Source organism: Ursus americanus, chromosome 20 (genome assembly GCF_024610735.1).
Source record: "Ursus americanus isolate L20-20 chromosome 20, mUrsAme1.1.p, whole genome shotgun sequence".
Lineage (NCBI taxonomy): Eukaryota > Metazoa > Chordata > Mammalia > Carnivora > Ursidae > Ursus > Ursus americanus.
This window is the reverse complement of record NC_142146.1, coordinates 28,543,763-28,560,633: the sequence shown is the minus strand read 5'-3', so window position 1 is coordinate 28,560,633 and position 16,871 is coordinate 28,543,763. Positions and strand designations below refer to the sequence as shown.

The following is a 16,871-nucleotide window of genomic DNA, read 5'->3' as shown; positions in this document are numbered from 1 at the left end:
TTCTTAGGATAGTCTGTCGTCATTCAGAAGACTGCTATGAGTTGCCAATAAATCAGTGCCTATCTGTATCATCCAGCATGTGTTTAGAAGATACGTGGAAAAGCTCAGTACAATCTGGTTACTTTTTATGCATTCAGGAAAAAAAGACAACACATTTGAGCTGTCTGATACCCATGGATAGCCAGACCTTGATGTACTCTCTAAATTTCAACCTTTGTTCAAGAACAATGTTCCACACACTCCTAAATTGAAAGATGTACTATGGACATCTCATAGTATCTACTTTTGTCTCTGTATGCTCATCTTTTCAAATGTGGTCATACCAATTAATGGGTCTCTAAAACATTCAAAAATCATTACTTTTGACCTGTAGAAAATACAATTAAAAGCTTTCTAAATACATTTTTAAGCCAGAGATTATAATTGCAAATTATAGAAAACTGAACTCATAAAACATACTTTGACCTTCTGTATCAGATACTTCAGGTCAAAACTGACTTTTGGTCTGAGTATTTATCTCCCTGAGGCCCACGAATATCTTTTTCCTCAATCACTTAGCTCATGTTGGAATGTGACACTGACACATTATAAGGTGACTATGAAATTCATTTAGAGCATGCTAGATATTAATAGCTCAAGCTTGTTGAAAGATACAATAAAGTCATAGCATGCTAAAGGTATCTGAGAATTGCTTACAATCACAGGATATGATCAGATATATGAGAATGTGTTTAATACAAGTTTCTGTCTTGTATTCAAGGCCAACCTGATTTCTAGAACAACAAAAAATGGCTATTCAAGTAAATCTTCTATATTGAATCATTCAAACAGTTTCCTCATGGGAAAGCATACTATAGATGTTTAACTGCAGTCATTTAGCTTTGGACTTGCTTTCTTTCAATTCCACCTCCAAAAATTCATTTTTCAAGTTCAGATATGACTGTCAAAATTGTGTCTGTCAGTAACAAATGAACATACCTTTCATGCATGTAGTCAACTCCTAGCAACAGCTGGATAAACCATTCTATTATTTGACTTTCTGGAAAGGTTTTGCCAGCTTCTTTATATTCTTGAATTTTACAGTCCAGATCCCGGCCCTGAAACACAGCAGCATAATTTTTCATATTTTTCTTTCAGTTAAGATTTTAAAATCAAGCTCTCTCTACAATGGTTAATGTATAGCAGTGACTATTTATCACAAGAAAGTGAGGGCATACTGCCACTCTGGAACTCAGAGCCTCCCCTTGACCAACCTCTAGCCAGGCTCCTTGGAGCCCTCTTCTCAACTAGGCCTCGACCTTGGCTTATAAAGACTTGAACCAATATTAACACACTTCTAATAGCTCAAGGCCACACCCCTAGGGTGACACTAGTATCCTATAAAGTGCCTGCCTGAGAAAACTTACGGCTGCCAAAAGAATTTACTGTTTTCCAGCCCATACCTGTCTCCTGGTATCTGTGGAAGGGTAGGGACCTAACTTTAATTAATGCCAGTTAGCAAGCCCAGATACACATGAACCAACCCCTTTCCTGCTTTTTGTAATATTTCCCTTCCCTGACTCTGCTCAGGCCTCCACTGTTTTCCCCCTTTTCATGGTCCAGTCACCTATGCACTTATCAGAATACGTGCACAACTAGAAAGAGCTCAGCTCTTTCCCTGCCAGTTACCAAATAAACTCTGTTTTCACCACTTTAAGTAATGCCCACTGTGTTTATCTTTGACATCATTCAAGGACAAAAACTCTTCTAAAGAGTTTTATTTTTATTACATTACTTAAATATTACCTGAAATTTATTTTTATTACATTACATTACATTACATATTTACATGTACCCACATAAAACTAAGAATGACTTTCCTTATACTTAAGAGTTTTATATAACTATAGAAGCCTAACACATATACAAAGCAAAAATATAAAGCCAGTTAGACTCAAATGAATGATATTAATCTAATATAAAGTGATGATGTTTTGGTGAAACTGTATCAGTCCTTACATTGTAAATATGGCACTGGCTGCTGGAGTTCGATTGTTTTCAGTTTGGCTTGTCCAGACTAACATGTGTTTTGGGATGACTTAACTCTCTTTTTGTCTCTTTAACTACATTAAAGAGTTAAAATTCCCAGGAATACAGCAACGGTTGATTTATGTGGGGTCCAAACACATCATTTAAACATTCAGTCTGTCCTCCCACTCACTGGTGATAGAAAGAATAATACTCGGTGCCAAAAATGAATCACGATCACAACGACAAACATCTAAAATTGCCTGGCAGAGTCTGATAAGACCCTTTCTGATTATGCTTATATTAATGTATTTCAACTACCATAGAAACGAATACGCAAAATGTAAAATTCTTTTAGAGAAGCCCTATACCTGATCCCCTTTACCTTAAAACACTGGACAATTAAACACAATTCCAGAAGTATGTGTCTGAAGAAAAAATGAGTGAAATGCAAGTGTTTTTGGTCTTTAGGGTATGCCAACAACATAGCCCCATGAGAGAAGAGAGGTACTAAGCCGCATCCCTAAGGAACATAAGAGCCAAACATTAAGCTACTTACAGACTTCGTGACAAAGTTTTCACTGTTAAATGCAAAGGAGAAGCATTTATAGGCAATGAAACAATCAAAGGGTAATTACTTCTAATCAAACATTAGGTCAACCAACTGACTCAGTTGCAATGCATTTTTTATTTCCTTTCAGTGCAATATGCAAATATTTGCCTTGCATATTCTCACCTTTCACAAGGGCATGACAAGTCAAAAATAGCATACAAACTTCAACTTGCGCCCTAGCTCACATTCAATTTTCTGCTGGATCTTCTGGGCCAAGGAGATCAAAGCTTGTTGGGAATTCAAAAATACAGTGAATCGATTATTTGACTCCTTATCAAAAATACTATCCTTTTCTTCTCATTCTCCAAACCTACCTTTATATTCCATCCTTTTAATCCTAGAGTTTATCACAGTTCTGTAGGATCATACAAGCTATACTGTCATAATGTTTCTATAAATTGCACAAAACATTTTTGACAATATCTTGTGAAGTAGACACAAAAGCACTTCAGATAAAAGGTGGTAGCTGTAAGTGTATATATTTTTCCAATCCAGTTTTCCTCTTCTATCCAAAAGGACCTCTCTCTCTCTCTCTCTCTCACACACACACACACACGCACACAAATTTTAAAACAAAAAACAAGATATCCTTTCAATATTCCATTTAGATTCTCTGAATATGATAAAATATCCCCACTGTCAGAAAGATAATTATATACATGTTGCTGTGTTCTTCTTGAATAGCTTTAGATGAGATGGATGGATGGATGGATGGATCAAAGGAAAGAAGGAAGAAAGAAAGGGGGGAAGGGAGGAGGGGAGGAAGGGAGGAAGGAGGAAAGGAAGAGGGAGAGAGGGAAAGAAGAAATGAAAAAAAAAGAAAAACTTGTTGTATAGAAGTATCAATGAAGCTGCCTGCTTCAACCCAATGTTTCTTACTTTAGAAAGGTCATACATAAGACAGTTGTCCCTATGAAAACAGCCTTTGCATTGTAATTGTCTACCCCAATTGTAATAACACTAAAATTTGGACAACTTTGTGTATTAAAATAGCATTCTTTTCAAGAATTTATCCCCAATAAATTATAGAAATATGAATTTTACACATTTGTATTAGCTTTGGTATTGTTTTCTTTGTGAGTGAGCAGAATTATATTCTCTGTGAGTTATGTTGCCATGAAGGGAGCACAATCCCTGGGTAACATTTAGTGGTAGTCTGATAATTACATCCTAATGCTCTCTCCTCAAGTGGTGACTGGAACTTGCTTATCTGTTTCCTGCTCTGATATTAAGTATGCACGCAATTTCCTGTGACTAAATAAACATATATACAGACTATTAAAAAAAAAGAACAGGGTCTTTAACAGTGGGCCTCAAAGTGAAATGTCAAAAGGAGATTATACAAATTGCCTCTTCCTCTCTGAGCAGAACTATAAGGAGGAGAAATGAACCAGTTCCTAATATTAAGCAAGGAATATGTTTAGTTGACAAGATAGACCACCAAAAGATTAATCGGAGAGCTGGATCTCATCCTCCTCAAGTTACTGCCCCTGAAATTTTCATTTTGCGCATTTATCTCTAAGAAAAATTATTTGCTTTGAATTTTGTTCTTTAATAAATACTCTTTTCTAAACAAGTCACTCAAAATTAAGATAACAAATTATGCTTTTATATAACAACAAAAAAATACAATTTTTTTTGTGAAGCAGTCTGATTTTAACTCAGCAATATGAAAAGCATTTATGACTTTCTTTCTCTAAGCTATCTTCCACGGAAAAATCAAACGTTTTTGATAAAATGTCATACTTCGGTTTAAGAAGTTATTACATTATCTATAGGCATATTGTCTTCTTAATTTTGTCTTTGAGAAATATTTAATGATGACTTTTATTGCTAAAAAAAACTTTAGTTAAGGGCGCCTAGGTGGCTCAGTCGGTTAAAGTGTCTGCCTTCAGCTCAGGTCATGATCCCAGGGTGCTGGGATGGAGTCTGCTTCTCCCTCTGTCCCTTCCCCCAGCTCATGTGCTCTTCCTCTCTCTCTCAAAAATAAATAAATAAAGTCTTTAAAAAAAAAAAAACTTTAGTGAAGAGTACTGACTTTGACTTAAACCATTATTAATGTTGCCCTAAGTCTATATTGCTCACAGAAAATGCTTTCTTTCATTAATATCACCCCTTGAAAGTTGCAAATAAAGCTTTGATATTAACTTCTGAAGTTTTGTAAATCTGTAACCCAAAATGTACCATTTGATGGGTTAACGGCATCTCCTCCTTCCCCCATCCCAATTAGCCAACATCAGATTGACTTTGAAATGCCAAGACCTTGAAGAAATGAAATACAACTCAAATACAGTGTCTAAACACCATCTTTGATTTCATTATAAAGTTTTAAATCCTAAAAGCATTTAATTAAACAAAAGTTAATCCATGTGTTTTTTCAGTCATCCACAGAAGCACTTACAACCAGTTTAAAAGGCTAAAGTAGAGCATTCTCAGAAGCCTGAATACCGCGCAACTGCAATGTCCAGAGCATATGCAAAGAACAAAGTCATCTCAGGATTTTAGGGCTGGAAGAAGCTTGAAAAACTGTTCTGCCCTACTTCATTTTAAAATAAAAAAGCTGCCCCTTATTACTTGGTTGACATCGTGAAATGCTGTTCTGTTATACTCTATGTCGCCTTTAAACAAGCTTTTTTTTTTTAATTTTTAATTTTTATTTATTTATTTATTGATGTAAAGTTTGATGATTCATTAGTTGCGTATAACACCCAGTGCACCATGCAATGCGTGCCCTCCTTACTACCCATCACCAGCCTACCCCATTCCCCCACCCCCGTCCCCTCTGAAGCCCTCAGTTTGTTTCTCAGAGTCCATAGTCTCTCATGCTTCACCTTTAAACAAGCTTCTAATACATCCTTCTAGTGGATCTCAAATGGCAGCAGGCGTCAGAATCATCCGCGTTGCTTGTTTAAAAGGCATATCCTGCACCCCGTCAACAGAGACTCTGATTCAGTAAGTCTGGAGAGGACAATGGAATCTGTATTTTTTAATTTCTTTTTTAATAAAACAAATTGTATTTACTTAGAAGCATTCAGAATGTCAACAAAACGGTTGCAACTCTTTTTTTTTTTTAAATTACAGAGTGGTATTTAGCTAACAGAACAGCAATGATTTCGTAGAAGCTGCATCAGAGACAAGTGAAGATGAAAAAACTATCATCCCTGGGGGTGCCCCACTGGCTCAGCCAGAAGAACACAACTCTGGATCTCGAGGTTGTGAGTTCGAGCCCCACACTGGGGGTAGAGATTATTTAAAAAAATAAAATCTTAAAAAAAAAAAAAAAAAAGAACAACCGCCATCCCCATATATAACTAATTTGTGCTGTGCACCAAGAAGAACCCATGCCAATTTCCCACCTCCACACCGCACCAGGCAAGGTTAGTGGCTACAGAAAAGACCACCAGGACAGGGCTGTCAAAAGACACATTCGGGAGTGTGTTAATGATACAAAAAAAAGACATTGTACAGTTTGAAAACAAATCTTATGCAGCCTTACATTTCAGTCTTTTTCTTTAAAAGGAGTGAGTTGTATATAGGGGGTTACATGCTTTTTAGACAAGGAAAAAAACTGCGCTAGCCCCAAGCTATTCGTCATCTTCTTCTTCATCCTCCTCCTCTTCCTCTTGACTTCCTCTTCCTTCGTCTTATGTCTTTTCCTTGCCTTTTTTGGCCTAGACGACTCCTTTTACTGTCGCATCAGGCTTTCCCTGAGCGCGGTATGCAGCAATCTCCTTTCATAGTTTTCCTTAAGCTGAGCGGCCTTCTTTCCATGAGGCTGCTTGTCGTCTGCGGCAGTGTTACTCCACGCTGTCCCAGCTTCTTTGCAACGTCACCTGTGGATAGGCTGAGATGTTCTCCTTTGATTTGGGGGGGATACTCAGAACAAAAAAGGAAAAGGCCAAAGGAGGCCTCTTGGGTGCATAGGAATCCTTGAACTTCTTTTTTTGTTTCCCCTTTAAGGGGTATTAAGTTTTCATTTCTCTTTCATAATGGGCTTTGTCTGCCTTTGCCCTGTCTTCCAATTTTCCTTTCTCTTTAGTAGACATGGTCCTCCACCTTTCTGCGCACTTCTTAGAAACGTCTGAGAAGTTGGCTGAAGCATCTGGGCGCTTCATCTTGTCTCCTCTAGGCAAGTTTGCACAAAGAATGCATATAATGACATTTTTGCCTCTCAACTTCTTAGGATGTCTTCTGCCCATGTTTAATTCCTCAGTGAGGCACAGAGTCGCCCAATGCCTGTCTGGCTTTCACTCCCCCCTGCGCTGTCTCATTGGAGCTCAGTGTACCGTAATGGCTGTTGGAATCCATATTTTTAAACAAGCATTCTAAGTGACTCTGGGACAGGTAACCCATGGACCACACTTTAAGAAAATGCTACATGTTGGCTAACTGAACATAATAAAAATAAAAAATAAAATAAAATAAAATTCATGGTTAAATTAAAAAAGAAACTGTTGCTAGATAATAACACAAATGGGCCACATACTTAATATTTCACCCATCAAGGGAAACATTTGGTCCAATAGTTTGAAAAATTCCAAAGGCAAAAGATGTATTTGGGACAGTCAGGGTTAAATAAGAATCATTTTATAATGATATATTTTTAAAAGACTGTGGCATTACTAAAGAGAACACCAATAAATGAAGGTGGAAGGGCAGCGAAGGAGATCGCCCGTCATCGCAGAACCCGAAGATGCTTCCTTAGAATTTTGGAAGTTCACTGTAATGGAGTGCACGAAAGTGGGGGAAATGGAGGCCACACCACACTCTTAAAAGCAAAATAAGAAAATCCAGTTTCTAAATAGGTACTAAATAATGGCGTGTGATATCATGTTTATGTCTGATAATATAAATGAGCATTACTGAGTTTAGTTGCTAATTTCTTTTTCTAGATTCTTTTAAAGTATTCTTCCTGTTGAGGCAAATGTACATGAATAAGAATAAAATGGTAGAACTTATTTTTAACCTAAGAAGTGAAATGAAATGCTTTCATCTATAAATCACTGGGTTGTTTTTAAAATAAAGTATTTGAAGTGGATTATTCTGATCCTATTTTTGAACACTTATATTTATATAAAGTATGTCCGCTAAAGCCATACCCCACATGCTGTAAGTTCTACTGGGTTTATGAATTGCTTTATATTAGTGCATTAGTACAAATCTTTTAAATAAAACTAGTTTTGCTTTTGAACTTTTTACATTAACAATTTTAAGTAAAAATCAGTGGCCTTACTTTTTAACTTTGTTGTTAAAAGGCTAAAAAATTTCATAGTTTAAACAAAGGAAGAAAATAGAACAAATCAAATTACTTTAATCTTGGTACTTAAAAATCATGAGCAGATAAGTTCAGGTATATAAAATCATGAGACACTCACCTGATTTACAGTCTTCCCTAACTGAATAAAGTCTGGACTCATAGAACTGGCACAGAGAAAATTCAGGAAGGCCTACCTACACCAGGATGGAGCTGCCCAGATAAAACAGAGAACCCCGAGGGGCCCTACCTCTCTAAAGATAATGCTTAGTTCCCTCAGTCAGCAGCAATTCCAGCAAAGCAGGCCACTAAAGACAGCCCTGATGTGTGGACACCTGCAGCTCACACTGGGAAGAATGGTTCCATAGACTGAATGTTTGTGTCCCCTCAAAATTCTATGTAGAAATCTTAATCCCCAGTATGACAGTCTTGTGGGGGGACACTGGGAAATGATTAGATCATGAGCGTGGAGGCTCATGAATAAAATTAGTGTCTTTATAAAAAGAGACCCCAGAAAACTCCCCCACCCCTACTACCATGTGAAGACACAGCAAGAAGATGACCAACCATCTATAAACCAGGAATCTGGCCTTCACAGACACTGAATCTGCTGGAATCTTGATCTTAGACTTCAAATTTCTGTTGTTTGTAAACCACCTGGTCTATGTATGTTGTTACAGCAGCCTGAATGGACTAAGACAGATGGTCACTAATCAATGTCATAATAATCAATATCCCAGGATCTCTCTCAACCACAAAAAAACAATTTGGATGGTAGTGGCCCCAGACACAGGACAATAAACAGTAGCTTTATAAGACATATCATTGCCAAATTCACTTGCAAGAGTGTACTGACACCTACTAGAGGTTCAAAATTATAAAACTCAACCTACTTACTTGGTTTATTTAAGCAGTTTTACATAAATAAGAAACATAAGAGAAATTTTCAAATTTTCTTTTTTACAGTACAAACAGATCCTTGGCAAGTAATCGCTTGAAAATTGCTATCAATCCCATTAGTGTTTAAGAATTTGCATGTTTCCTCCTTCTGGCATGAATCATACTAACAGCTACAAGTCAGACTCAGAGTTAAAAATTACCTTGCCTTCTAGAAAACAACTGGAAAGGGGAGACAGGAGTAGCAACGATTATAATCACAACTCCATTATTGACAGGTGCAAAGCTCTGATAGCCATTTTTTCAATATTCATTATTTCAAATCCCTAAAAAAAAACTAACAAAAGAGGTGGTGTTGTTACACTATCTTAATATCAGGAAAAACATCAGAGAAATGAAATAACTTGCTGAAGGAAATGGACCAAGATTTGAACAGAAGTCAGTGTGATGACCAAGTCCACACACTCTCCACTATTTCAAACCCTAACTAGTCTCTGAGTGAGAGAAATAAAATACTTAATAACATCATCAACACATTAAAATATCCACGTGTGTGCAAACCGAGAGACATGTGTTTCCTTGTTTCTGTATAACTGGAGATAAAAATAGAATATTAGTGAGAATACGCCAAGAAAAGGAAATGTACATGTGAATTGTGAGATGATCACCACATTTGAGTTAACTGACACGTCCAATACTTCACACAGTTATTTTTTTTCTTTTTCTTTTCTGTCTCTCTCTCTCTTTTTTTTTTTTTTTTTTGGTGGTGAGAGCACTTGAGATCTACTCTCTTCGCAAATTTCAGGCATAAAGTACATTGTTATTAACTATGTCACTGTCCACAGAACTATGTTCTAGATTCCCAGAACTTGTTCATCTTATAACTGAGAGTTTTCATTTTATATTTTTCATATTTTCCTATAATTCACATAGGCTTGACTAGTGCAGAAATTTGTGTTCTGGGCCATGATTTGAAACATGTTTAGTTAACATAGTTGGTCTGAGCAATAAAACAGTCAATCTCTTCTAATTCATGTCCACGTGCAAGTAGATAATTACATGCTTGGGGAGGTAGGAACCATGGACTATTGGTTGATTCTATTAAATATTAAGGAAGGAATTAGAGTAATCCAAGTAAAAAGAAAAAAAGGAGCAGTTTTCCTAATACCCCTGGTCCTGGTTCTACCCTGGATGAAATTCAATATTCCAGCCATGTAATTGCCAGAAAAATCACTCCACCTTTCTGGGGTCTTGTTTCCTCATCTATAAAATAGAATAATATATAAGAATCTACTTCTTGAAAAAGGATGAGGGCGTGTTAAGAAGACACAGGAGCCAACACGAAGGAGCCCCAAAGGCTAAACCTGGAAGAGTCTGAACAACAAAATAAATAAGGAGTATTGGGTTATAACCCACAGAATAAAATAAATATTCATGAGTTCATGATAATATAAAGAATTGAATAAATACATAAGTGGAAAAAGAACAGTAGAAGAGCTCTTCCTTATAAGAGAATCCCAATTAGTAAATGTAGAAAGAATGAGGGAAATACATAATCACCATTAGGAAAACATCAGAGTAAAAAGAGCTCCAGACAACCTTCACTGGAAGATGCTAAAATCAGTGGGTGAAAGTTTGAGGAAATACAGGATTATTAGCATAGTCTCAAAGTATCTTTTCCAAGATACTTATCCACTACAAAAAAGGAAATAGTATAACTTTACAGTGGAGAAATCCAGCAGATACAACTTCAATCAAAAAAATCAAAGTTAACATCACCAGTAATAAGACGTACTAACATCATGTCCCCTCTTAATATGATACACTGAGAAGGACAACACATCACTGCTCTGGTAGTCTTGTCCAGAATATATAATCTCAATCTAATCATGAGAAAACATCAGACAAATCCAAACTGACAGGCCTTCTACAAAATAACTTACCAGTACTCATCAAAAGTAGCAACGTCATAAAAAAAAAAGGCTAGAAAGGGAAACTGTCACAGATCAGAAAGGACTAAAGAGATACAACAATTAAATGCATTGTAGAATCCTAGATTGGGCCCTGGAACAGACAAACACACAGCAAGGAAACTGGTAAAATGTTAATATTCTGGGTTTGATAACTGTACAGAGATTATAGAAGTTGTTAACATTAGGAAATGTGTTTAACTGCAAACGCATTACAATTAAAAGTGAAGTATTAGGTTCTTAAATCATGGTCCATGATTTTCTATTTCTGAGCTTTTTAATCACATTATTCCCTTTAACTCAAGTGTCCTTGCCCCATCTCCCTTGACCAAATCCTTCCCATACTTACAAGTTCAAATATAATGCCAGTTCCTCCATGGTTCCTGCAGTCCAAAGTCATTTCTACTCTTAGCTCCCACAGCACTTTAACCACCTCATTCCCTTGACCCTTACTATATCCCCCTTGTATTTTTGCCATTGTTAGAAATGGTTCATTTTTTTTTTTACCAGACAGGTTCATTAAAGAAATATTATTGTATTATCTCTGTTGCCCCACACTTTCTAGAATTGTATCTGACACAGAGTTGGGGATCAGTAATGGCTTTTGGAAAGACCTTTGATTACTACTGCCTTTATGAATTTGAAATTCTTAAGGAACCAATGAATAATCTAGAATGCCAATTTATATTCGTATGCACTGAGAACTACAACTGCCAAGACAACAGGAAGCTCTTGTCAGTTTAGCCAGCAGATTTTTTCCTTTTAGAAGAGGCCCAAGTAGAGAGCTGCACTGTAATCAGAAATTGCACATGGAGCAAGAATAGGCCAGGCAATTTTCATGAATAACAGCACCAAGCGAGGTGCCTGAGCATAAAACCTAATCCAGTGTCAGAGCCATACTTCCCAGTTCTCAGGTCTGGGCCTCATCTTTGCTCAGTGCTCCATAAACACTGACAAAGTTTTCCTTTACAACTCCATTTTTCTATTTGTACACTAACCATTCCCCTTTTTACGCAGTTTGCAGCCCTGGCTACACATTTGAATCACTTGGAGAGCATTCAAACCTCCTGATATCTAGATAAAAATCCAGGTCAATTAAATCAGACTTTCTGGAGATTGGTCTCAGGTCTTGTGATTTTTTAAACATTTTGGTGATTCTAATATACAACCAAAGTTGAGCACTACTGTTATACTGATAAATTTTTGTTTAGTCATGTCAATATCGCTAAGCAGAAAATAGACAAGTCCAACCTTTCCTGCTCTTGGTGGATAGTCATATGTTCTCTCTCCACTGAAGATACGTGATCTCAACTATCCTCTACTGCATCTGCTGAGTGAATGCCCGGGGTTTCTCACCCGAAGGGACAACCTCAGGTAGTATCTCACAGGTCTCTAGTGCAGTACATTGTTAGGGAGCCAGCAAAATAAGGCAGGACAAAATGCTTTTGACATATGTAACAGGTAGAAGGATCCAATGTTTTATCTTTTACCATTAGTGTTTGACAGAAATGAGGTGGGAGGCAGATGGAAGCAAGTAATAAAGAATTCGTGAGGGAAAAAAAAAGAAATTTCTGAGTGCCAATTTCCTTCTGGCTCACTCCTTGCGTCCATGTGATACGAAAATGAATCAGAAAAAGATCAATCTCACACCGGAAGTTTGAGATGGTTTCTACTATGTATAATGTGTTGAGTGCCAAGAGACATAAAATGCTATGGGGTGGGGGTGGGGGGACCAGGTGGGGAGAGACTTCCAGCCAGGAGATTATGGGAGTCTTTGTAAAGGAGGTGGCATTTCTGCTGGTCCTGGGAGGATGACTAGGATTTGAAGAAGGACATTCTGAAAGAGAAAGGTCCAAGTAGAGATGAAGAGGTGTGAAACTGTGCAGTACGGACAGGAAACATGAAGTAGTTCCATTTAACCTTGGATGGTGTGGGTGGGGGAGAAGAGAAGACACCAATATTTGAAATACTTTCCCACTTTGGTAGTTTTGGAACTGTTCCCCATCAAAGGTTTGGTTAGATCTTGACAAGAAGTTGTGAGAGTTCAGTTACTGGCTTTTCACACTCATAATCTGATGGGATGTGCCCGAAGGATTGAATGGTGGATGTAGCAGCCTCATGAATGCATTTATATATTTCAATCTTGTAAGGTCCCAAATTAAATTACAAAAGAGCAAACTTGGAGATAAAAAGACCAACTATTTCAATGGTGATGGCATTTTCCTATGAGGTGCAAGTTTGGCCACCTGGTATTTCCAATATTCTTTTACCTCAATAAAAAGAGGATAATGCCAAGTTTGTGTAGGGTAAAAGCAAATTTGGGTCTGAAGATGAGAAATATCTCTGTTAACAACAAGAACCAGCTATCCGCACACGTCATTCCTTGGGAGTCGGGGAAGTGACAGCCTGACAGCTCAGCAGCATGGAGCCCTGGAAGCCCCGCAGCAGTTCCCCTGCCTGCGGTCGTCACCATGGCAACGCCCCTCCTGAGAGAGTAGCTCAGCCCTTGGAAACCATCAGAATTTAAAAATTAACGCAGATGATCCTGGACTGGATCCTGTGCGAGAAAAAACATACAGAAATGTTCTTTCTAAGGTCATAAATGGGACAAGTGGGCTACATTTGAAGACAGATTGTGGATTAGATGGGTGGTTCTCAAACTTCTACGTGTTTTGGACTTTCCTGGTGGACTTGTCAAAACAGAGATTGCCAGATGCCACCCCTCCAGAATCTCTGATTCAGTATGGCTGGGGTAGAGTGCCCAAGTAACAGTGATGCTGCTGGCCCGAGATCACATTTTAACAAGCACTGGATTAAATACCAGCATTGTTCTTTCTTTCTTTCTTTCTTTCTTTCTTTCTTTCTTTCTTTCTTTCTTTCTTTTTAAGACTTTATTTATTTATTTATTTGTCAGAGAGAGAGAGAGAGCGCACAAGCAGGGGGAGCGGCAGTCAGAGGGAAAAGCAGGCTCCCTGCTGAGCAAGGAGCCCGATGTGGGACTGGATCCCAGGACCCTGGGATCATGGCCTGCACCGAGGTGGACACTTAACCGACTGAGCCATTCAGGCTTCCTACCGGTATTGTTTCAATGTTAGTTTCCTGATTTTGATCATTGTACCATGGTTACGTAAGACAGTGTCCTTGGCCTTAGAAAGTACAGTAATATTTAGAATAAAGAGCCATTGTGTCTGCAACTCCCTCTCAAATGGTTCAGGAAAAGAGTATAGATAGATGAATAAATAGAATGATAAAGCAAATGTGGGGATATTATAATAATTGGCAAATCTGGACGAATGGTTCATTGTGTTATAACTTTTCTGGTAGATTAAAATTATATTAAAGTTGAAAATTTCAAAAAATAAGGCAGGGAAAGAAAGTTCTAGCTTATCACCTGGAGCTGTCCAATATGGTAGCCAGTAGCCATACGTGGTTATTTACATTTAAATATATTAAAATTAAATAAAATTTAACATCCAGGGGCGCCTGGGTGGCTCAGCCAATAAGCGTCTGCCTTCGGCTCAAGTCATGATCCCAGGGTCCTGGGATCGAGCCCCGCATCGGGCTCCCTGCTTGGCGGGAAGCCTGCTTCTCCCTCTCACATTCCCCTTGCTTGTGTTCCCTCTCTCACTGTCTCTGTCAAGTAAATTAATAACATCTTAAAAAAAAAAAATTTAACATCCAGCTCCTTGATCACACTAGCTACACTTCCTCAAGTGCTGAAGAGTCATGTGGGACTACTCACTACTGTTTTGGACAACATAAACACAAAACTATCCACTATCACAGAAAGCCCTATTGCACAGTACTGACCACAGTGAAAAATACTGCTAAGACCGGAAAGAATCTTTGGAAAATCCAATGCGCCAAAAGCAGCAGTAGTCATAAGTAGTAGGAGTCAGTTGTCTCCCAAATAAAATAGTTGATTAACTGAAGGGCTAAAGGAAGAAAAATGATTAAATTATAGCAGATGGATCATATTGTAGCTACATAAGGAAATACCTATTGTTTTGCACGGATTCATGACATACATGCCAGAGTAGCTGTTCATTATCACAGCTCTGCACAACTCATCATTTTGTTTTTCTTAACAGTCCACTGACTAAAGGAGAAGTAGACATCTAAATGTGGTTCTCCCGCCCCCCTCTTCCCTCATTTTCCTGCAAGCAGAGAAATGGACAAGGAAACACCTGGCAATGCTGAGCTCAGGAGGCTGACCTGCAGGGAAATAGCTGAGACTTGGAGTATCTCAAACTTGCAGATATTTTAACTGGGCTTTTGGCTTCATACTGGTTAATACACCAGCTCATGTGTCAAGCAGGCAAGGCTGGCTTTTGTGGCTATCCCTACTCCTTCCGAGTTTTCTCTCCTCCTGCCTCTTCTCTTCTGTGTCTCAAACACACAGCACCCCCTTGTTGTCCAAAGTTTTTGACCAAACAGGACTGCCTTCCATTCTAATGAGCATCTTCCTTCTTTCCAGCATCTTTTCTTTCAGGCCCCAGCAACACCCAGGTGATGAACTGACTAAATTCACTCTAAAGTATGAAAAGCACCCAATTTCCCCAAGGTGCATTTGGCTAAGACTAGCTCCCAGAATGTTCTGGGATATACTTTTTGAGCAAGGTCATCTTCATGTTCTCTCTGACTGACCCAGACCTTATAACTCCCCTCTACCTAGTCTCTCAGGAACAAACATACAGATTCGTAGTACGGCTGCTCCTTGTCAGTTTTCCCCTCTGATACTTGTCCAAGCAGCTTCAGACTCAGCTGGGGCTAAAATGCAGTTATTACTTGCAGAGAACATGGAAGTGGTAGGGAAAATTGCAGATACATGAAGCCATAAATCACAAATTGATAAATATGAAGAAAGATTTCCATGAGGAAAATGAGCCATATTTCCATTTCCAAATTTCCACTGGGGAAAATGAGGAATAGGCTTAGAACCCAAAACTCAAGAGATGGACCACTGCTCTGTCCAGGCCTCCATTACAGCATTTAAATGTTCATCTAAACATTGGACTGTTGTAGAAGGTTTGGGTGACCCTCTCCTAAACTACTCGCTCTCCAAGAAGCACCCTCCCGTAGCAACTACTCCTTCATTAGAAATGAGTTTGTCAATTAACTAGAGATCTTTATAGTTCAGCTTGTGGGGTTCTTTCTGGTTTTTTTTAGTCTTTATTTAAATTCCAGTTAGTTAACATACAGTACAGTATTAGTTTCAGGTGTACGATATAATGATTCAACACTTCCATACAACACCTGGTGCTCATCGCAACATCCTTAATCCTGATCACTTATTTAACCCATCCCCCCCAACCTGTGATTTGATCATTGAACTTATGAGATGATTCTTTATGGACATCTATATACTGTGAAATAGATTCTTACTGAGAATTCCAAAAGAGGAGAGTCTCACCTCGCAGTACTCCATGATAATGCAGAAACTATCTTGCTCCACAAAGCTTGCATGGAACTTGACAATAGCTGGGTGGTCCAGCTTGGAAAGGAGCTGGGCCTCCAAATTGGCCTGCACAGTCTCATTTGGATTAAGATCTCCAATAGAGATTTCCTTCAGTACCTTTCTGCAGCCAAACAAACAAGCAAACAAAAATAAAAATTTAAATACATTGAAAGTTAAAGAATAACAGCTATGAACACGTGGTTCAGGGCCACCTAATCAATGTCCAGGCCATGACCTACTCATTGGTCTGGTATTGTCTGTTATGACATTGTGCCTCCTTGTGGTCCCTGGGGCCGCTTGCCTCTTCTGGTCACTGACATACCTGCAGCTCTACAGATTGGGTCCAACAGGGCACAGACTGAGCTAATGTTGAGCAACATTGCTGAGGTGGCTCCTCCTCTGTCTCTGGAGATGTCTTGGTTTCCCTTTGTCTTTCACATAGTGTCTCTGCTTCCATCTGTCTCTTTCTGTCTCTCTGTGTTTTATCTCTCACCTTATCTGTTTTCCTCTGCTTTTCTATTTCTCTCTATTCTTATCTTGGTATCTATCTCTTGTCTCTCTCTCTCTCTCTATATATATATATGTATTTATTAATCTATCAACTCTGTCTCTCTGTGTCTTTCTCTTTACCTATGTCCTTCTCTCTCTCTCTGCCTCTGTGTGGGTGTGTAT

General features: G+C 38.3%; 1 protein-coding gene and 1 pseudogene across 11 annotated transcripts in view; both read right to left on the bottom strand.

Moving 5' to 3' along the window:
- NEK11 (NIMA related kinase 11) overlaps nt 1-16,871 on the bottom strand; it is a 245,937-nt gene that overhangs the window by 188,513 nt on the left and 40,553 nt on the right. For 10 of the 11 annotated variants that reach the window (XR_015727864.1, XM_087870200.1, XM_045791750.2 and 7 more), the window contains 2 exons: nt 16,155-16,320; nt 979-1,097 (listed from right to left, as the gene is read on the bottom strand). Coding sequence is in view for 10 of the 11 variants with exons in the window: in XM_087870200.1 (XP_087726326.1) it covers nt 979-1,097; nt 16,155-16,320 (285 nt within the window). In the remaining variant the exon portion in view is untranslated. Of the gene's footprint in view, nt 1-978; nt 1,098-8,974; nt 13,727-16,154; nt 16,321-16,871 lie in introns of those variants that run through there. The other variant, XM_087870201.1, reaches the window with a different exon arrangement.
- LOC148108399 (high mobility group protein B1 pseudogene) lies at nt 5,400-8,968 on the bottom strand (annotated as a pseudogene).